We start from the raw sequence: 23708 nt of genomic DNA, 5'->3' as shown, positions 1-23708 counted from the left end.
CTTGACTTTCTGGCATTATGATGAGCTGAATAAGCCTTAATTTTCTTCTTTAAATAATTTTACTGGAATTACTGTATCTTTTATAATGAGAGGAAAAGCTGATCGTTTTTTAGAAGAGGTAAAATAATTAATTGATAGTTTTGATAAATGAATGGAATTAAGGCTTCTTTTGTACAATACACATTGTTTGTTTTTGTTATGATTTTTCTTTGTGCTTCCTTAAAGAGGTCAAATCCTTTTCTATTTCCTTGAGCCCTGTTTATAATGGTAGTCAACATTTATAATTTTTCTTCCTTGGGTTCCCTTGGTGACTGTGAGTCACAGCACTTACTCGCAGGCTGCAGGTTTTCTGTTGGGTTCAACAACAGGGCTGCAAAACGCTCTATTGACGAAATGTGTACCTCAAACTGTTCAGGGACCTTGTTAAAAATAAACTTCAGCCGTTCTTGCGTTGAGAAGGCTATACAGAGATTCCCAACAGATGGGTAGGCAGAGCCCAAGCATTTTCTTATTCTTATTGTTAGAATAAATACCAACTTTAATAACAGTTTTGTTTTTCTGGTGTTTAGTAATAATATATCCTAGTTTTCTCCTTGAAAGTTCTTTGCTCATAGTTCACCAACACTGGCTGGAGTTGATGTGGAAATGTGTGAGGTCGAGGTGATTTGTGTGTGTGTTCATTCTTGTGGTGTTACATTTGTGCAGGTTAGTTTCAATAACCTAGTCATTTTGGACTGGGAAGAAAGTTGAGTTTTGAAATTTACACTGTTCTCAAAATATAGTTCTCCTTACTAGAGGTTCTCTCTAGTGATGGGAAGTCCGGTTCTTTTCCGCGAACCGGTTCTTTCGGACAGTTCGTTTTTATGAACCGGTTCAAAAAACCGGTTCACCAGTTCTTTTACGTCATCACGTAATGACGTCAATTCTATCATCCCGGCGGATAAAAATACTTCAAATTAAAGGGCATTTTTAATCACAACTTCAGTTAAATAATAGTATGCATTGTCATAATCATCTTGGATAAGTTTCTTACATTTACATTTTGAAAACGAACCCTGCTGCAGCCTAGGCGATGTGCTAACGCGGATGTTTTACATGTTTTAAATATATAAAATGCATAAATGGTCTTCATCATTTTATTTGTTATTAAATAAACTTACATTTCGCCGATTCGCCCTCTCATTTAAGTCCTGGGTTCACCCGTACTACTGCGTGCTCGTATATCAGCACAGGATCAGCCGGCCGAAAGAAAGTTCTGTTCAGAGACGGTGCTATCACGCATGCGCAGTATCTCCAGCTCATCGGTTCTCCGTATCGAACGTGTCCGAAAGAAACAGTTCTTGGTTCTGTACTAGTGATTCAAGAACTGCAACAACCAGTTCTCGACTCGAGAACCATAGCATAGCTGTGTGCTGAGCTGAAACCTGAATATACAGTTGACAAAACTAAAAAATCGATGCATGTCTGTCTCCAATATAGCCTTCTGTAGCCTATACAGTGTATATATATCATGTTTATAATGTGTTAACATAACGAATTAAACTAATTCGTTATGTTAACACATTATAAACATTTACAAAAGCAGTGCACCAAACCTTGGCAAGAGTTTACATCAATGATTTATATTGTTACTTAGAAATTAAATGAGCTAGCTGTTCCTGAAAATATTATTTAATAATAAATGTTTAGTAGTTTGACAGTTTTAGAATCCAATCATTATTTCCAATCGTTAAAATAATACAGTGATAGCCTACAGTAATGTGATAAACATGTTTCCAAAATGTTTTATTTTGTTACACTTACTGATGTTCAACTAAAGACATGGAAACGTACATTTCGTCCCTCAGAAAAAAAATGCACGCATGCTCAGCTCATCAACTCATCAGTTCTCAGTATGTCGAACGTGTCCGAAAGAAACAGTTCTCGGTTCTGTACTGGTTATCCGACCGCTGTACCTGTATGTTCGGTAGTACACGCATGCGCAGTATCAGCTGCTCATGCTCGTCACTTCTCTCAGCACCAACATATGTCTCCGTTCAGTGAAGTTTTTGAGTTACTGAATAAAATGTACTAATGGATATTGGTTTATTTCGATTCGGAGGGACTGTCAGGCATGTCTGAAAGTGAGTAACTTTAGTAACTTGTGGTTTAGCGCTGACGCAAGATGCGAACTGTTTCGAACGATTCAGTCCGATTTAGTGTACTGGTTCGACCGGTTCACTAAAAAAAAAACGGTTCAAAAGAACGATTCGTTCACGAACCGGCCTTCACTAGTTCTCTTGTAATGTGTAAGCTAGCTTACTCTACGGGAAAGATTAATCTTTTCTGAGAAGTTGAAGTCAAAAAATTATCCTTTAGTTTTGTATCCATTGTCAACACAGTTCAACTGCAGCAGACCATGAGTGGGCTAGCTAGCAGCTCATTGGTTCGCTCAGGGAGAATTGCTACAGCCTATGAGGGAACTCTCTGTTCTCTGTCAGAGCCCACTCACATAAAGCGGACACTGCCCGCTTGAGTGTCAGAGTTCATAAGCGCGCCCACGAGCCCGTGCACATGTCCCCCCCTCTGCATAAAAGCCTCTTGTGTAGAAAATGTGCCCACAATCCCGTGTTCACCCATACAAAAAAGCACCACATGTCCCGTGTCTCTCTCAGAGCCCACTCCCATAAAGCGGGCACAGCCCGCTCGAGTGTCAGAGTGCATAAGAGTCCCCCTCTGCCCGCTCTGTTACACGGCCCATAAACTCCTCTCTGAGTGTTAGTCCCATTGCCACAAACACTCTAAGCACGCTCACACTCTCTGTTCAGCCGCTATGTGCAGCAATCAGGGCGACGTAGTCAATCACCCACTAAAGTTACGCTTCAAATCATGGGAAGCTATTCCGGGAATCTCCCCGTGGGTGTTCAATGCAAAAAAGTTTGGCTATCTGTTACAGTTCCGTCACCGCCCTCCACGCTTCCGTGCGCGGCTCAACTACTGTGCATACAGAAGCAGCCAGCCTGCTTCGTTCAGAGATAGCTAAGATTTTGTGCAAAAGGGCTATAGAGAGAGTTCCGCCTTCTATGAGCGAGTTGTGGTTTTATGGCTGTTATTTTCTTGTTCTCAAGAAAGACGGCGACTGCAGACCGATCTTAGATCTCAGACTTTTGAACAAAGCGCTCATGAGGAGACTGTTCAAAATTCTTACAGTCAAGAAACTCCTTGCGCATGTGCGCCAGGGGGACTGGTCTCTCTAGATCTGAAAGACGCCTATTTTCAGATCCAGATAAATCCCCGTCACAGGCCATTCTACATTTCGCCTTCGACGGCCAGGTTTATCAATACACCGTCCTTCTGTTCGGCCTATCCTTAGCACCCCGTACGCTCACAAAGTGCATGGATGTGGCGCTCGCCCCCCTGCGGAGTCAGGGGCTGTGAATTTTGAACTATCCGGACGACTGCCTGATTTTGGCACAATCACAGACGGAGCTTCTGTCTCATCGGACAGTTCTCCTCGGCCATCTGAACACTTTGGGCCTCTCTGTCAACTGGACAAAAAGCGCACTTCAGCCCATTCAGATGATTTCCTTCCTTGGAATAGACCTAGACTCAGTGGCTATGATGGCTCGCTTATCTACACAGCACGCGCGCCGTGTTCACCGCCTCGCCACATCTTTCATATGAACGCCCTCACGCCTCTGAAGACTTTTCAGAAGGCACTGGGTTACATGGCCTCAGCCTCAGCAGTGCTCCAGCTGGGTCTACTGCGCATGCGCCCTAATCCGCTCTGGTTGAAGAGCCGCGCGTCTCAACGTGCGTGGACCACAGACCGCCAGCTGATCAAAGTAACACAGACCTGTATCTCAACTCTGCAGTCATGGACAGAGGCAGAATGGTTCAGCAGGGCATTACCATGGGACCTTTTTCTCTCCAAAAAGTCATCTCGTCAGACGCATCCAACATGGGTTGGGGCGTGGTCTGCGAGGACTTGCGAGGACTCGCCGGCCTTGGCCCCTGGTCAGCTCAAGAGAGCTCCCTCCACATAAACTGTCTGGAGATGTAAGCGGTCGAGAACGCGCTCGCACGTTTTCCTCCCGCGCATTCAGGGCCACCAAGTATTGATCCGCTCAGACAATATAGCCGTGGTATTCTACCTAAACCGTCAGGGCGGAGTCAGATCCAGGAATCTCTTCCTGCTGACACAACGCATTTTAGTTTGGTCCCAGAGTCACCGTCACCTACTCTCGCTAAGAGCGACGCATGTGCCGGGCCATCTGAACGACGGCCCAGACAGACTGTCCAGGAGCCTCATCCTCCCGGGGGAATGGTCCCTGCACGTTCAAACAGTCCAGAAGCTGTGGCAAATATTCGGCAGAGCAGAGGTAGATCTCTTCGCTTCGGAAGAGAACGCTCACTGCCCAATGCTGTTCTCAAAGAGCGAGGACGCGCTAGCCCAGGACTGGACCAGCTGCCCGCTTTATGCTTTCCCTCCGCTCTCACTATTACCACAGGTAATTCAGAGGATCAGGGACACACGCCACTCGGTGCTCCTCATAGCCCTGCAATGAGAGATTCAAACTTGGTTCCCGGAGCTCACTCAGCTGTCACTGACAGCCCTGTGGCCCATTCCAGTCAGAGCAGATCTCCTCTCTCAAGCTCGTGGCACGATCTGGCATCCCCATCCGCAGTGCTGGGCGCTGCATGCGTGGGTGATCAACGATTACCTGTTGCTTTGCCAGAAGGAGTGTTAAACACGATTATACATGCCAGAGCGGCTTCTACTAGAAAGCTCTATGCGCCAAAATGGTCTGTGTTCTCTAAATGGTGCACCAACAAAAACTTGTACCCACGGTTGTCCGATGTTTCGTCTTTACTCGTTTTTCTCCAAGAGATGTTGGATAAGGGCAGATCCCCATCCACTCTCAAGGTTTATGTGGCAGCTGTCGCGGCATTCGTTGAACCCCGGCAAGGTCAGTCACTGGGCAAAGACGAGCCAATCATCCACTTTCTCAGGGGAGCTAGAAGGATGAACCCTCCGCGCCCCCCTTCGTTTCCGATCTGGGATCTTTCTATAGTTCTTGAATTTATGAAAGCCCCCCCCTTTCGAACCGTTAGATTCCGTGGACCTAAAATACCTCTCGCTCAAAACCGTCTTTCTGATTGCTCTGTCATCAGTAAAACGTTTGGGAGGCCTTCACGCACTCTCTGCTAGCGTTGCGTGTCTTGAGTTTGGACACATGACTCTATAGTCATTCTTAAACCTAGACATGGCTATTATTATAATACAATTAGGGTGCTACAATTGTTTGTGATCTGTGTTGGTCCTTTAACCAACTGGACAAGATTAAATCCATTCATAATTTGCTGTAGTTTTTATCGTCCCAGTGTAGATTAAAATCACCCATCACTATAATCTCCTTTTTAAAATCACACTGCTTTAACATTTCCTTGAACTTATCATAAAAGTCTATGTTAGCAGATGGTGGTCGATTTAAGAGAGACATCAGAGGTGCAAGAGATAAATTTTAATTCTGCATTGTTTACAGTGTGAACAACCTTCCACTTCCGGTTCATGCGTATTGCTTTATTTACTGTAAAGCGTTATGTTAGCGGTGCTCACCACGCCGGCTCCGTGATTTCACGTATAAGCACTGCTCAAAGAACAGTCACATTTAATTATAGAGCATCAAATATGCTAAACATGAAAGCTCAACCTTGTTTGCTTGATGCAAAGCAGGATAATATGCAAGTACATGAAGTTTCATGTTTTAAAGGGGTGGTTGATTGCGATTTCCATTTTAAATAGTGTGTAATGTTGCTGTTGGTGCATGAATAGTACCAGCAAAGTTGAAGTGCTGAAAGTTCAATGTAAGCAGAGATATCGTCTTTTAAAAATCAGGAAGTTTAATGCCTACAAAAACGACTCAATTTGGACTACAGCCGGGTTTTAGACGTCACTAACCCATACATTTATACCATATATTTCCCTCCAGAAAATGCAAAAAAGATCATGGCCATATTTCTGCACATTAACTGTAATTATGAGCCTGAGCCCGATTTAAACCCGGCCATTTTTAAAACATTACGTAGGCCGCTATAACCGGGGCGTCGCCAGATAACTTTTTTTAAGCAGGTGCTGAAAGGGTGCTAGACCAAGACCATAGAGGGGGTACATATATTATACACATAATATACATATGTATTTATATATAATATATATTGGCAACTTTATATTTAATATTCAATTATTTTAATTATCACAATGAAAGTTTTAATTTTATTAAATTGAACAAGCACAACATTCAGCATTCAATCAAATTTTCATTCATTAATAATAATGTTAATTCGACATGTGTGCGTGCAACAAACAAGATGTGCATTTGTAAAGTTGGTGACAAGCGTGCAGAGAATTGATTTATGTCCCGCTTCCATGTCATGAATATATTATCTGCTATATTTGCTTCTTTTTTTTTTAATAAAATCCAGGCAATTGGTTGATGAAAAATGTTTAAAAATTAACATTCAATTTATACGAAACGAAATTCACATTTAAGAAAGGCTATCTACAAAACAAAACATAATGAAGTGGTAAAAATCATGCCAGAACCACACATGTCGCGCCGCATCCCACTATTTAGTTACTCTGTTGTCTATTCATTTTCATAATCAACATGGAAAAAAAAAATTATAATATTGTAAAAATATTAAAGTAAATGGGCTTATTTAATTTGTACAAATTGCAGCACAATCATTTAATTCTTAATTTTGCAAGTTGAAGGGCATGTATTGCATTTATTGCGTGCATTTATCAGTTATTATCTTTATGAATAATGTAACAAGGACGAAACATGTAAACTGGTTTATTTATTCAGAATCGAATGGATCGCAAAACAAAAGGATCTGAATGAAGAAATGTAAAAATTAAAAAAAACCTGAACACTGACAAATACAGAAAATAAAAAAAATTAATTAACTTTGGACTGGAGGGCCTAGGCCTAGCTAGGAGTATAGACTACTTTAATATAATTTAACAATGTTTAATTTAGAACATAGAATATTTTTTAAACAAAATAAATATTTGTAAAGCCTGTAAAACGCAGGCCTAGTGCAAAAACGCTTCTCCAATCTGGTAGCCTCCTCCTGTCTTTGTATGAGCCTGTAGAAGCGTGAGAAATTGATCAGGCCAATATATGCTGCCTGCCATACATAAATGTAACCATTATATATCAGCATTAATCACAAAGCTATATCCTACTTACATGGTTCTACATGTTGTCATGCAAGAACAAGATTGTGTCCACAGTTGCTGGTTTCCGAGCGGTCCTCCTCTGCTCTATCGTGCGGCCAGCTGCGCTGAACACCCGCTCGCTGCTGCTTGCTGGAATCTTGCCAGCCTGGCTAGTTTGGGGTAGACTAATGCATTGACTTGCCACCATTTCAGTAGGTCCCTGTCGTCATCCATGGCGGCATGCCTCTGGGAATTGTACATGGCCACTTCATCCTCATCTGGTTCGTTATCATCGTCTTGGTTCTCCCATTCGGCAAAGTCAGATTCTCTCCTGGGCCTGGCTGCTGGTGGTGGGAAGCCAGTACTACTGCTGCTCATTGCACTGGCAGTAGCTGCAGCAGCATCCTCCTCCACAGACAAGATCAGGGTGCGAACTTGGGCATGTACTTCAGCTATATCCAAAGGAGACATCATCCTCAATTTGTTGAATTTAGGCCAGAGGAAAAGAGCAACTTTGTGCAGAATGTTCACCTTGACTTTTTGCACTATGAACTCGCTATGTCTGTCAAGAAATCCTTCTGTATGGTTCCAGGGCTTTGATTATGTTGCTGCCTTCATCTGTCACCCACACTATTCGGCTGAGGGAGCTAGGGTCGAGGCCAAATTTGTTGACCAGCAGGCTCACTATCTCGCGTCAGATGTTTTTTCCGTTTTAGCATCCTCCACGGGAAACATGGCTGTGGTGAGATTTTTTACCAATTAAAGGGGGGGGTTGACTACTTTTTTTCTTTGCATGATTGTGTTCATGGGGTGCAATATAACATGTATTCGTGGTTTTTCGTTTTTAAAAAGTCTAAAAGTATTTTTCATAAACTTCATGTTTATTGTCAGCCGCGCTCTCCTCTGTCCTTGAACGAGCGGTTGACTTCCTGAGTCTATGAAAGCACTCCCTCAGAGTCTATGAAACCACTCCCTCAGAAACACGTAGTGGGCTCAGATTGGTTAGCTTGCCCCGGTGTGTTGTGATTGGCTAAACTGTCGCTTACGTTGTCTGGAAAGTTAACGCCCATTACCTTTACGGGCGAAATGGGCACGTCATGAGCTCCGGTCCAGATGTAAATATGCGTCGAACTGCAGTATCAGTTTGAGGCAGAATCAGACCGAGTAAGCCGCGATGAAGAGAGTCAAACAGAACCTCACCACACACGGCTCTTAATAAACGTTTCTGAATGATAATTTGCTACATTTTTTTAACTTTATACACGTTTGTTTTACACAATAGCATCTGATTGGCAACAATAGCAACTGACTGGCTAACGTTATACTCAAACAGCGTGGCATTAGTTTATGTTCTTGATCAAATCGAAAATAACGTCATAAAGCATATATACATGAAAAATATGTTTAAAACTTTAGTACTTATACAAAATTCAGGTCCATAATGTTTGTACGCGTTTGTCGTAGACGCAAAATAGTCAAGTCAAGTCACATTTATTTATATAGCGCTTTTCACAATACAGATTGTATCAAAGCAGCTTCACAGTGGTAACATGAAAGTAGTACAACACAGATCAATAATATTGCTAAACACTAAATAACCCCAACTGAGCAAGCCAAAAGCAAGGCGACAGTGGCAAGGAACCAAAACTCCATCAGATTGGATGGAGAAAAAACCTTGGGAGAACCCAGGCTCAGTCGGGGGCCAGTTCTCCTCTGGCTTACATTCATATTGTTTATATATAAATATTAAATATAAATATTGTTTATGTATAAAACGGCGGCATAACATATCGCAGGCGTTGAGTCGTCTCTTCACAGGCGTTGGTCTTCTCATCACAGGCGTTGGGGCATCCGAAATCCCCGTGAGAGACTAGAGACAAAACTGGACCTGACGAACGCCATTTTTCAGATAACAGCAGAAAGGCAGATGAGAAATAATTAGCATAGCTGATGTTCATAATGATTTCCATTATACGGGAGTCGGTGTTAGAAACCACTATCTCACAAACTCTCCGTAACCTGAACTCTCCGCAACCCAACCATACGCGCTGACCCGTTTGACTAAGCCTGTCGAGCCCCACTGTTGCGGTAATGCGTTTCAGTGGCAAAAGGTTCCGTATGGCATAACAGAGGACTAAAAGGTAAGCATTATGTGAGTGCTTGACTAAAGAGATGCGTCTTTAATCTAGTTTTAAACTGTGTCAGCGAGTCAGAGCCTCGGACCGTATCGGGAAGGCTATTCCAGAGTTTTGGAGCTAAATGCGAGAACGCCCTCCCTCCTTTAGTGGACGTAGATATCCTAGGAATGACCAGAAGCCTTGAATTTAGTGATCTTAAGGAACGCAGTGGGTTGTAGGGCGAAAGAAGGTCCGTTAAGTACATTGGAGCTAAACCATTTAGGGCTTTATAGGTCAGTAGTAGTATTTTGTAGTTGATGCGGAACTTAATAGGTAACCAGTGTAGAGATGATAAAATCGGTGTTATATGATCATATTTTCTTGACCTAGTAAGAACTCTAGCAGCTGCATTTTGTACTAACTGTAGCTTGTTTATTGAGGATGCAGGACAACCGGCTAATAAAGCATTACAGTAATCTAGTCTCGAGGTCATGAATGCATGAACTAAGTTTTCTGCATCAGAAACAGATAGCATGTTACGTAGCTTAGCAATGTTTCTAAGGTAGAAAAAGACTGTTCTTGTAACATATGAAATATGATTTTCGAAAGACAAGTTGCGGTCTAGTATAACACCCAGGTCTTTTACTGTAGTGGATAAAGTAACAGGACATCCGTCTATATTAAAGTTGTATTTTGAGAGGTTTTGTAAGTAGTTTTTTGGACTAATAAGTAATACCGCCGTTTTATCTGAATTTAATAGCAGGAAATTACGCATCATCCAGCATTTTATATCTTTGAGACACTCTGTCAATTTAGATGAGTTAGTGTTTTCATCTGGTCGTGATGAAATATATAATTAAGTGTCGTCAGCGTAACAGTGGAAATTAATTCCATGTTTTCTTATAATATTACCAAGTGGCAGCATATATATTGAGAATAGCAGAGGGCCTAAAACCGATCCTTGCGGTACTCCATAGTCTACAGACGTTATCTTTGATTTTTTTCCCATTTAAACAGACAAAATGATAACGGTCCGATAAGTACGATCTAAACCAGCTTAATGCCTGTCCCTGAACACCAGTGTAGTTTTGTAGTCGATCCAAGAGTATTTTATGATCTATAGTGTCGAACGCAGCGCTAAGATCAAGTAGGACTAGTATTGAGATACAGCCTTGGTCAGAAGCTAAAAGTAAATCATTTGTAATTTTAACTAGCGCAGTTTCTGTACTATGATGCGGTCTGAATCCTGACTGGAATATTTCATAGATATCATTTTCTTGCAAAAAAGAGCACAATTGAGCGGACACAACTTTTTCTAGTATTTTGGACATAAATGGAAGATTTGAAATGGGTCTGTAATTTGCTAAGTTATTTGGATCTAATTGCGGTTTCTTAATGAGAGGTTTTATTACTGCCAGCTTGAATATTTTTGGAACATGACCTAAAGATAAAGACGAGTTAATAATATTGAGGAGAGGCTCTTCCACTACAGGTAATAGTTCATTCAGTAGTTTAGTGGGTATTGGATCTAATAAACATGTTGTTGGTTTAGATGCAATGATAAGTTTATTTAGCTCCTCCTGTCCTATCGTTGTAAAGCGGTGTAGTTGTTCTAGAGGGGCCATAATTGAAGCTGAATCATAAGACACCATAGAGGATTGTACATTTATAATTGTGTTTCGGATGCTTTCTGTTTTCTCATTGAAGTAATTCATAAAATCATTACTACTAAACTGTAACGGTATATTTTGCTCTGGTGATGTCTGTTTATTTGTTAGTCTAGCCACGGTGTTAAATAAAAACCTTGGATTATTTTGGTTATTTTCTATTAGTTTGCGGAGATGCTCAGCCCTGGCTGTTTTTAGTGTCTTTTTATAACGTGACATACTGTCTTTCCACGCGATTCTAAAGACCTCTAAATTAGTTTCCATTTACGCTCTAAGTTGCGAGTTTCTCTCTTGATAGCATGCGTAGCACTGTTGTACCATGGTGCTTTAGTTTTCTCTCTAACCTTTTTTAATCTAATTGGTGCAACAATATCTAATGTACTAGTGAAAATGGTGCTCAAACTGCTAGTCATTTCCTCTAATTCATCTGTTTGTTTGGGTTCACTTAGCAGCTTAGATAGATCAGGTAAGCTATTTGAGAATCCATCTATAGTGGTTGGAAGGATTGTTCTGCCTGGTCTAATAACGTGGCGCAACATGACATATTTCAGCAGTACGTATTATGCAAGTCACCATGTAATGATCAGTGACATCATCGCTTTGCGGTATAATATCTATATCAGTTTGAATGGTTCCATATGATATAATTAAATCTAGTGTATGATTTAGATGATGAGTGGGACCACTGACGTTTTGTTTGACCCCAAAGCAGTTCAATAAGTCTGTAAACGCAGCCCCTAAAGCATCATTTGTATTATCTACGTGCATGTTAAAATCTCCAAAAATTATTGCTTTATCGACATTCACCAATAGATCCGAGAGAAAGTCTCTCGGATCTTTAATACAGTTTATTGAACATCACACAAAAAATGAAGCGTCAGTTTTCAGAAAATCACCGTAAGAGCTGAGTAAACACAGTAAGTTTTAAGAAGTGCACAAGTTGAGGGATCATTCCTGTGGGCGGACGTTAGTCAAAAAACTGTTCTACTGACGTCATTAAAGAAAGAAGTAGAGGGATGTAGTCCAAACGGCCGTTCAATGTAGGCTACTTAAATAAAATATCTCGCTTGGCATTGAACTTTGAGCTTTATAATTTTACATATATTATTTATACTCTAACAACATTACACACTAACTAAAGTTTGAAACAGGGGATCACGAAGAACAGGACCTTTAAAATATACTAAAATTATTTCTAAATTATTTGGGAGTTTTTTTTTTTTTTCAATTGATTGACAGCACACAATTTTTTTTAAGTGGTTATCTACTATATTTCTAAGTCTTGAGGCAGTACAATAGTTATTTTGTAATTAACACAGGACATTTTAGTCTAACAGTTACAGCACCATAAAAGTGGTCTATAGACCACTAGGGAAGCTTGATATTCCTATTTTACTGTCATTATGTTGAAAAGAGTGGCCATGATATTCTGCAAAAAAGAGTTTTAGTTTCTCTTTATTGATGAAATGTCTTATTGAAAATTTATTGTTACCATTTATTTTTATTTATTCAGTAGTTTATTCATTCATTTATGTATTCATTCAGTCTTTCGTTCATTTATTTTTTCATTAATTTATTTACATAGGGTATGTTCTTGCAGACTGATCCTCAAACAGCAGTTATATGAGTACTTTTATATTAAAATTATTACAATATTGAATGTTATTGAATAATGTTCCTTTTGATATGTGTTGTATTTTAGTATATTTCAATATTGTAAGCAAATTATTTTTACACTGATTTTTCCTGTTTTATTTCTCCTTTTCTCCTCCCTCACTTTCTGGGACTGCTTTCCAGTCGGTTACCACGGAAACAAGGCTCGGTGTTGTATTGTACGACGGGCATCATTCTTCAGTGGCTCCGCTCCGATACGTAAGTGTTCCAAACCTCTTTTCCTCCACTCCTTTCTGCTGTTTCATTATTCCATTCCCCCATCCTCTGTCTGCTTTGGCTCTTCTTTTTCTTTCTGTAAGAGATGCCGGTGTTTAATCAATACACAGCTCGTGTACAGGGCACACACATGCACTTATACATACTCAAAGCAATGTCAAACATAATTGCACATACATTCAATATCACTCTCTGACTGATTCACTCACATCAACCCTGCTTCATCAGATGCAGAGTGGAGATGCCTAAAGTACCGTTCACCATGCCTCTTAGTTTGACTCATCCTCTCAGACAGCTTTCACCGCAACCCATATAATATAGAAAACACATTATGTAATAGGGATGTCCCGATCCGATCACATGATCAGAAATTGGGCCCGATCACGTGGTTTCAGACTCGATCGGAATCGGATGTCACCTCCCGATCAGGACTCGGATATACATATAACGCATTTTCCGCACTATATTATAAGGCGAACTTAAAAGCCTTTAATTTTCTCAAAAAATGACAGTGCGCCTTATAATCTGGAGCGCCATATATACTGATCAATTAGTTAACAACGCTCCCCGTTATTAAACGCATTCATGTCCATCTTATGCCTGCTTTGTCACACGGCCACGCTCCCGCTCACGAGCGCTCACTCTAACAGACACACGAACAGACACACTGTCCCCGGCGCTGCTCGCGTGTCACAGAATGTAGCGCATAAAGCGCTCCCCGTTCACAGTAACCGGGTCTCATTCAAAACAGCCAGCTGTTGCTGTCCGGCGTGTCCGTTTTTATTTCGGCTCCCATGTTAACAGGTTAGAGCTTGCACACTGCCTGAGTGACACGCGCATATCAGGTGCACATGAGCCGCGCGGAAAACGCGTACTGCGTGCATGCCAGAAATAGAACCGACGCCTATTTTTCAGTGTTTTCTGGGTAAAATAGAATAGGAAAATATGTTTATATGTTATTTTGTACACGAATACATATTGATAAATTAAATGTTGATGGTTGAAGTCTAGGTTTTTGACAAATTCTGATATAAATATAATTTAAAAATAAATATCAATTTTCAAATATTGCAATACAGATCTATACCTTAGGGTTGTAACGGTATGAGATTTTCACGGTATGATAATCATCTCAGAAAATATCACGGTTTCACGGTTTCACGGTATACGATATTAAACATCATTATTATAATCATCATCAGCTACAATGGCCCTTAAATGAATAAAAACAGATATGGTTTTTGGTTGAACATGGTTTACAAAGTTTTTTTTCAATAGAGTCTTTATGAAATGTATATTTATTTCCTCAGAAATTCTGGGTTGTCTGAAATAACTGGTCTGGATTCTGTGATTGAATACAAAATGTATTTTTGAAAATGCAATCAGATAAAATGTAACAACTTTAGTTTGTCTACACAAAAGAGGTTAACTAAATTAAAACATGGACAAAAAAAACTATACACAATAGTAATATATTTTAGTCATTATTTTAGTCATAGGCTAAACCAAACTCTTTTTTTTATAGGTTGTACTGAACACCTATGAGTTTCAGTTAGGCTGCATTTACACTGCAGGTCTTGATGCCCAAATCCGATTTTCTGACTATATCCGATTTTTTTGACGACCTGCTTACATTATAATATCTTTTAAAAGTGACCCATATCCGATTTTTGCATTTACACTATACACTGCTGAGGATACTGTGGAGAATAAAAGAGGAGAGACACTGCCACGAGCACTTAAAACTATGCCTCTCGTGAAATGTCTTCAAATACGGATTTATTTCTGTAACAACCCTGCATTTTTGCCGGCACTCTTCACCCCAAACACTCAAAAGACATGAAACCTCCGCATCCACTGTGTGTATCCTTTCTTCTGACGTACGACTCGCATTTACTGTGGGGAATATCCGATTTGTCTGCTTACATGGCACACGCAAATGCACGTATCTGATTCATATTCGATTTATTACCACATTTGAATGAGGCCTGAATCCAATCTGAGAAAGTCGGAATCCATGCGTTTTTTTCCTGCTTACGCGTTCACCGGTTATATCCGATCTGTGCCACATGAGAGGAAAAAATCGGATTTGGGTCACTTGAAACATGCAGTGTAAACGAGGCGTGTATTTGATGATTATTCTTTTAAAAAACAATTATAAAGTGCACATTAAGTGTTCTCTGTCTGGATATGTTCATGTGTTCACGTCTTCACATGGGTGAGACAGCTTTAAAAACCATGAGCGTCATGCGTACTTGAGTGTGTACTAGATCTACTAGACGAAACGGCGCTGCTCATTCATACAGAGACGCGATGAATATAGAAGGGGCTTGCACACCAGTCTTTTTGCGTTGTATATTCACAGACACGCACATCGCGATTTGATTTAGGCTACTGCACAGCTATATTTTGATTTATTCATCCATCTATCTTTTTAAATCGCACATTTTACATGGCATCTGTTTTGTAACGCAAAAAAAGACGGGTGTGCGTCTTTTTGACAGAACGGGATTCCCTCAGCATGACAGAAATAATATGGCCTTACGTTATAAAAGTTATGAATAACCTTTATCTTCACGGAGGGAAGATGTTCCTGAATATGGGAGAACATGTTCGACGTGTTTACTCCTTTTACAGCCACTCTTCGTCCACATATCTTGCAAACTGGATATCCATCTTCAAGGAAAACACCACGATCGTTTTTCGGATATAGTACAAAATATTCCCATACTGCAGATTTTATTAATTTTTTCGGCGGGAGATAGAGCTTCGCAGCCTCTGTCTCGGACATTTTCAGCGCTGTACAGGTAAGCAGTCAAGCTGAAAGAAGTTGCATGCTGCAGTGCAGGTGAATTCTGTTTTTTTTTTTTTTACCGCGGATAAGCAAATGTGCACGATATGATAATCGTACATGTCAATATCACGATAAACCGTCATACCGGTATACCGTTACAACCCCTGTCTATAGGGCATTTCAGAATGTTTGTAATAGGCACCGCGATACTTCCGGGTGGCAGAACGCGAGCGGCTTCTATTGACTAATTAAAGAGATCCAGCCGGCAACTGAACAATTACATAATTAAAATCATTGTTGTTGATCAAAGTTGAAACGATGGTGAAAATATGTTGTGTTTGGGGTTGTGCCACCAGATATACAGCAAAAGGTGTAGGTTTTTTATCGATTTCCTTCAGAAAAAAGTAAATCTATCCAGCGAACCTGTGGGTGAGGAGGTTAAAGCGAGTGGACGTCGTCAAAAGTGCATGTCGTCTTCTAATTATGAGCCTGCAGTAGCTTAAGTTGGGATGCAGATGTAAATTTGTTCAACAACAATTCTTCTGTGTAAAATTGATTGGGTAGTATTTCATTGTATTATTGGTCAAAGCAAATCGTTCTCAGGAGGGATGCAGTTTGGCCGAGGGATGCAACGTCCCATGCTCCTAAGAACGATTTGCTACAATAGTAATGAGGGTTACAATAGTAACCGAGACGTTCCCTTTCATAAGGGAACTCCTGCATCTTTACTCAACACTTTGGCGAGCGAATATGCCACACTGAGAGAAATAATCCCTGGTGTGAAGCATCTGGCACACTCAAGGACAATAGGAATGAGTAGAGGGCAGATCCAAACTAGATTGTCAGAAGTATTGGTGTAAGAAGGGGAGGTCTGGAGCCGGAGGCTCAACTGACCCCATGGAAGGGGAACCCTGGACAGTATAAAGTATTAGATGTGAGATGAAGGCAGAAGTTCACCTCGTACATCAATTATGAGAGGTTTCCACAGATAACCAACTGGCTAATTGATAAAGGAGGATAGCTCCTAGCCTTTGATACATATCTACTTCAACTTAAATTTATTTATAAAGCATAATTTCCATTACACGAGAGTAGATGTTAAAACTTCATGCTGATTTGTACTCTGCTTTCGCCAAGATAAGCACAAACTAAGACGTAGCTTTACAGTAACCTATGCTTCTTCATCAGTTTATTTATACGTATGTGGATGTGAATCTCCTTCTGTCTAGCGTTAACGGCTACAGTGTACTTGGCGCGTCAGCGGCTGCAACTACATTGTGGTCTCCTCAGTGGACCAGCACGTCTGTATTGAGCCGAGTAGGGGACCTCTCTAGGGTCTTCAAGTGGGTGCCTTTCATCCTCAGTGTTTCGTCAACTAGCACACGACACATCAAGAGGGCTTGACAGTGACTCTGGCATCCCAGAGTAACCCCCCTCTCTCCCCCACTCAACTCAGCCCAGCTTTCTGACCTTTACATCCCTCCTGCTGTTGAGGTTGCTCCTTCCTCGTAGTTCACATGTGACCTAACCACAATCTCACAATCCTTCCGCAACCCAACCATACCCAACCCTCTTTCCACTTATGGAAAACCCTCTTTCCACTTATGGAAAACCCTCTTTCCACTTATGGAAAACCCTCTTTTCACTTATGGAAAACCCTCTTTCCACAATTGCCTACAAAAACAACTCGATTGGGACTACAGCTGGGTTTTAGACGTCACTAACCATTTTTCAAATGCCAGTGCTGGCTTTATAGCCTATATAGGCTACTAGTTATGCTATTTTGTGTCTACGACAAACGCGTACAAACATTATGGACCTGAATTTTGTATAAGTACTAATGTTTTAAACTTATTTTTTTCATGTATATATGCTTTAAGACATTATTACCAATTTGAGCCCACTGCGTGTTTCTGAGGGAGTGTTTTAATAGAATCAAGAAGTCAACCGCTCGTTCATGGGACAGTGGAGAGCGCGGCTTACAATAAAGGTGAAATTTATGAAAAATAAGACTTTAAAAAAGAAAAGCCACGAATACATGGTATATTGCACCCCATAAACACAATCATGCAAGGAAAAAAAGCAGTCAACCCCCACTTTAATGTCCTGCCTGATTTGTACGATCCTAAAAGGTCACCAATGTAGTTTGGCTCTTGCTGATGTCCTCTTTCACGATGTCCAGGATGTCTTGTAACTGTTGTTGATTCATACGGAAATATGAATAAAATTTGTCTTCAAAAGACGACAACTCTTTAATCAGAGTGACGGATTCTCCCAACTCCTCTCGTCTTTTAAGGATATCGTGTACCCAAAAGCGCCTTTTTGTAAGGTAACTCAGCAGAAGGTCATCCATTTTCGCTACTTTGAAACCGCCACGCGCACGTGTGCGTGCTTGGAATAAAAAGACCGTAATCAGTCATTGGTGTGGACACATTTATCATTATCTTTATCGTTATTTTTATAGTTATCATGCTTGGTGTGAACGGGCCTTAAGATTTCAGGGGTTAAATACGCTCCACTTCATCTGCTAAATGATTTAACGTTCGTATTAGCTCTGCCGCAGCAATTTTTTTCAACAGCTCAAATCATGTAACATAGCTATAGCATGTTATGTTTACCTGTTGTTGCCGAGCCCCGTCTTGATGCAGTGATTGACAGGCCAGGAGGGGGCGGGATCAGCTCGGAATGCATTTTCAATGTGCACATTGAATTTTGCTACATCCATTGCGGGACATTTCATGAAAATTCAATCGCAAGTGTCTTGACTGTGAGTGTAAATGCAGTTAAGAAAAATAACATTTGAATGATCGTTTTGCCACAGTTTTTGCTTGAACATGTTACAAATATCTAATCATTTCTGTAATGCATTTTCATTTTAATTTCGCCACTTATAAATCATTTCAATATGCATATTAAAACTAGTGTATGAAATGGCAAATGGAAATTATGTAATTTAATTTTCATTTTGCACCAAATGTTGCTAGAATGGTAATGTATAATGTAAATTTAAATGCAAAATGCAATGCCGTTTTACATATTGCATTGTCATTTTGCATATTACATTTGAAATTGAATATTACTATACATATGTTTCCATATTTTTGTTCATCCTTCAAAGATTATCCTAAAACTAAATAGTTGAAATATTGGAAAACACTGATTTAAAAAAAAAAAAAGTTTATTGGCTATTTTCACTCCTTTAATATACATTTTTCACTCCTTTTGTTTTTTATTTTTATTTTAAGACGTTATAAATAATAATAACTAAAGTTAATTTCTTAGTTAGTTTAAGATTAGTTAAAATCTACACCCTAAATTAAGCTTAGTGCTTTATTGTGAGCCACAGTGCTACCTGATTTTTTTTTTTTTTTTCTTAAGAACTCAGTGGTTCCGGTGATGCTGCCCTCAAATTTTAGTCTGGAGCCCTGTGACAGGGGTTCCGTGGAGTCATTAAAAGTCATGAAATGTCTTAAATTTATTGATAAGAATTTTAGGCCATAAAAAGTCATAAAAATGTCCGGATTTTCCATACAAGTTCATAAATGACATTTAGATTAGACCTCTTAAATTGATATGCTCATACATTTTTTCTCTATAAAACGATATCAAGCGTTCGATAAATGTTTGATAATATTTATGTGCCAAAAGCAGAACGAAACTCTTTTGAACTGCGCGCGCCTCACGGACTGTTTATCCGCTCGTCTGTTTATCCGCTAAACAGCCGGCATTTACGAAGTAAAAAGAAATCGCTAGTTTATACCACTAACAAGGCTCAAAATAGCCCCACACTCACACAGTAACATAATGAGGGTCCATCCATGCAAAATGAAGCATTGAGAACTTTGTAAGTGTACAGACCGTTTAATAAGAAGATACATTATAAAGACAGTTCACTTCGTGTATACAGACAGGAGCCATCTTAGAAAATAGTCTCGATAAGTCGATCCCCGAATGCTGTTCATACAGTTGAGAAGTTCGCTGAACTTCATACAGTTCAGCTCACTCAGCACGTCATTCGTGGTTTGACTTGTCGTGACTGTTTTTCAAAGATGGCGCCGCCTGTATACACAAAGTGAACTGTCTTTATAAAGTATCTTCTTATTAAAAGATCTCAGTTACAAAGTTCTCAATGCTTCGTTCTGCATGTAAGGACCCTCATTATGTTACTGTGTGAGTGTGGGGCTATTTTGAGCCTTGTTAGTGGTATAGACGAATCCGACGAGCGTACTTGTGTAGGCTGCCATCTTGTGGCGACGCCATTACTGAGCTGTTACACCGGCATAGACATATGCACCGGTATGTAAACAAACCTCGGAGATAAGGTGATAACGCACCCTCGATGACAGCTACAGCCAGGCAGACTTTTTGGGTTGATGATGTTAGACATTGGCCTCCAGTCACAGATGAAGGTACAAACGATCTTACAGATTATTTATGAAAATAGCTTGGCAAGCTAGCTAGGCTAACGTTTGCTACCGAGGAAACTAAAAAAAGATCTGTCCATTTGGCAACAATAAATAAATAAATGAAATCAAATAAACAATTTCATGTTTTTCATTTGTGTCCATTATTTATCTCATTTTTACATTGCAACGGGCATGGGTAAGGTAACGTTACAGCTAGAAAGTATACATAATATCGACCAACTACTGTTTTTAAACCATGGAAAGAGGTCAATATAACAGCAGGAGAACAATTATGTCACATAACGTTACATTCAGCTCAGGAAAGCCATTTAATCATGACCATAGCATGTAAATTGAATAGAAAAAATAACAAGAGAGGAGATTTTGCTGATCACTATATCACACATTTATTATATTTTTTTACTTATGTCATTAAATAATTGTTATTATACGCGAATGTCCGCGTCTTGTACTCGCCCAGGAAATCTGTGTAAACGGTACGGCACCAGACAGGGGCAGTCGACCCGGAGTATTCACAATGTTTTCTCTTCAAAATTGAAATTTTACTGCCACCATTAAAACAATTTATAACGGAAACTGTTTACCCACTCGACATTATACAAGGGCTAACGTTGTAACGTTAGTGACAGTCGTAAATCGCGAGCTGTTTATTCCAGTGGACGCAAGTTGCAACTAAAACAATAGAAGGCAATGGCGCAACGCCACCCAGCAACAGCTCAGTAATGGCGCCCGCTTACTTCCGGTAGTTTCGCCGGATTCGTCTATAAACTAGCGATTTCTTTTTACTTTGTAAATGTCCCCAGTACTAGCATTATACGCTAAACAGTTTTTAAAGATAAAACTCTACACATTTGATTATCATGAAAACAAATCTCAGAGAATGGTTGACTAGGTACTGATGTTTTATTAGACCAAAGGTTCATTTTGCACCGGAGTTTTCCTTTAAAATTTTCAGTTAGGGACTACAGCGCTCCTAGTAAAAAAAAGTTAGTCTGGAGCCCTGTATAAGCTTAAAGTCCCCGTGAAATCAAAATTGAACCTATTTACTTTGTTAGTGCATATTACTAGTGAACAATTAATCCGTGCAAGTAAAAATATACTTAAAAAATGTTTTACCTTGGTAATCTTTAATCAAAATCTGAAAAGTTAATTCCGGTCTGGAACGGTTTCTTTTTCTGATGACGTAGGTTTCACAGCTTGGGTGGGGAAACGCTTAACCACTCCCCTCAAACCGTTAGTTTGCTATGAGCGAGAGATGGAGAGGAGGAGCGCTAGAGTAAAACCCTGCCCTCTATTCAATATTCCGTTTCACTTGGAAATACGTCACAGCACTGGAGAAAAATCGTTTGCAACTTCCGGTTCACGGGGACTTTAACTACTTCAGGGTGGAGCCGCCATTCCCCGGGCCTCAGCCCCTGCCTTGACAGGATATTTGCTCCCACATTATCAACCTCAGGAATGTAAATAGATCTAACAGAGAGAAATGTATCCCTTGGACCATTGAAGAATCTGATGCGCCAGTCTAGAAAGAGGGCATGATCTCAGGCCTCCTTGGCGGATGATATAAGAGACAACCGACAATTGTCTGTCCTAATAAGAACATGATGCCCTCTGAGGTCTACAAGGAAGTGCCTCAGGTCAAAGAATACAGCAAACATCTCCAGGCGATTAATGTGCCCTGAGAGATGATGATCCTTCCGAGTACCTCGGGTGTAACGGCCCTCCATAACCGCACCCCAGTTCATGAGGGACGCATCCGTAGTCAGAGTCTTTCTCTGACATGGTGCTCCCAAAGCCGGGCCGTGAGACAGGAACCATCGTTTCTTCCACATGACGAGAGCATGATGGCATCTGCATTTAACTCTGATCATGTGAAAGGGGTTCCCTAGTGGAGAAAACCCCTTAGTCCTGAGCCACCACTGCAAGGCCCTCATATGGAGCAGACCAAAACGCACTACTATGGAAGCTGCAGCCATGAGGCTCAAAACCATTTGAAAGTGTTTGACAGTGATGGCCTGCCCTAACCTAATACTCATTACATTTACATTTAGTCATTTAGCCGATGCTTTTATCCAAAGCAACTTACTTACAACTTACTCACTCTTCATCGTGGTTTAGATGGTATTAATACGAGCAGGAGACACCCCCTTAGCAAAGAGGGTTGCCCTCAGAGGCCTGCACATCGCGTCAGGGCCTCTTAGCCGAAGCCTTCCTTGCCTGAATAATAGTCCTCAAATCTGTCTTCGGTTTGGAAGACTTCGGCCTAGCATGTTGCCTTTGGCTCCAGGCCTTTTGCGGGGGAGCACGAGAGGCTACACTCTCCTTCTGCCTCAGCACGTGCGAGGAGCTGGCGGCGGTCTCCTGGGACTGCCCCCTGGTAGCAGACCCACGAAACCTGGAACAACGAGGGGGGATAAGTTATTGATACTGTCGCCGAAAAGGCCAGAAGGCATTGTTGTGGCAGATTTCCAGTCCCAATTCAAATCATCAAAGTCTGGTTCAGGTCTTGAAGAAATTGCTCAGAGTCAAGGTTTCAGGTCTCAGAAGAAGTAACTTTATTGAGCAGTTCAATAAAGTGAGATGCCAGCTGGCCATCTGATCTTACAATGGTCTGCACACATTCTTATACCTTGTAGTACCCAATTAGCGCTTGAATCGTTATCATTTCTCTCTTTGCTCCTCCTTTTTACTCCTCCCAGATTAAAAACACCTGCATCATCATTTTATTGGGGCAACCTTCTTTGCGCATGCGTATCATTTATTTAAAAAAAATGGACATCTGTATTAGTGTCTTTTTACACAATGGGCTCCTTGTTTCAGTACGCTTTTCCCAGTGGTACATTGTTACATTGTATACAATCTGTTTCTCTCCCAGTGCCTCCCAACACCTGCATCTGTGCTACAAGTGTTTTTTGGGTACTTTTCCAATCTCTCGTCCCTGTCCTCATGTGCCCTATGACCCTAGTTTTTTTCTGCTTGGCATTACATCACATGCACGCAACTTTCACATGTACAGCACGCTTCTTTCACATGTACATAGGACAAGCAGAATTCTCCAACAGCATCGAGAAGACAAGCCCTGTCCTTGTCCCTAATGCCTGACAGATACAGCTGCAATTGTCCCTTCGTGGCTACCAGTGCTGCTATGAAGCTGCCGATGGCACGTGCCGTCTCCTTGGTAGCACGGAGAGACAAGTTGAAAGGGAACTGCTATAGCCTATTAACAAAAATACTGTACTTATATGAAATTACTCCTTTAATACATTTAATGTCTACATTAATAATTACATAAATTTAGATTTGAATATGACACATTTCTGCCACAACCCCATGGTTTCAGTTAGTGTTAATGTTGGATGAAAGGGAACTGCTATAGCCTACTAACAAAAATACTGTAATTATATTAAATTACTCCTTTAATACATTCAATGTCTACATTAATAACAAAATAAAATTTGATTTGAATATCCCACATTTCTGCCACAATCAGTTAGTGTTTCAGTTAGTGTTAATGTTGGCAACTTACAATTGAAGAGTTCAGATGCAAAAGCCTCTAAATGCCATTTGAAATTTTCTTCTTTAATGATGATTTTTATCAAACTTGTA

At 40.5% G+C, this 23708-nt stretch overlaps 1 protein-coding gene across 2 annotated transcripts in view; it reads left to right on the top strand.

Annotated features, from left to right (window-relative positions):
* dhx36 (DEAH-box helicase 36) overlaps positions 1 to 23708 on the top strand; it is a 108368-nt gene that overhangs the window by 5426 nt on the left and 79234 nt on the right. For both annotated transcript variants that reach the window (XM_089135411.1, XM_089135410.1), the window contains exon 7: positions 12789 to 12863. In XM_089135411.1, coding sequence (XP_088991537.1) covers positions 12789 to 12863 — 75 coding nt within the window. The remainder of the gene's footprint in view (positions 1 to 12788; positions 12864 to 23708) is intronic.

The sequence above is a fragment of the Pimephales promelas genome, chromosome 10, assembly GCF_988280905.1.
Source record: "Pimephales promelas chromosome 10, fPimPro1.hap1.1, whole genome shotgun sequence".
NCBI lineage: Eukaryota > Metazoa > Chordata > Actinopteri > Cypriniformes > Leuciscidae > Pimephales > Pimephales promelas.
Note: the sequence above shows the minus strand (reverse complement) of the source record. Positions and strands in the feature narration are given on the sequence as shown.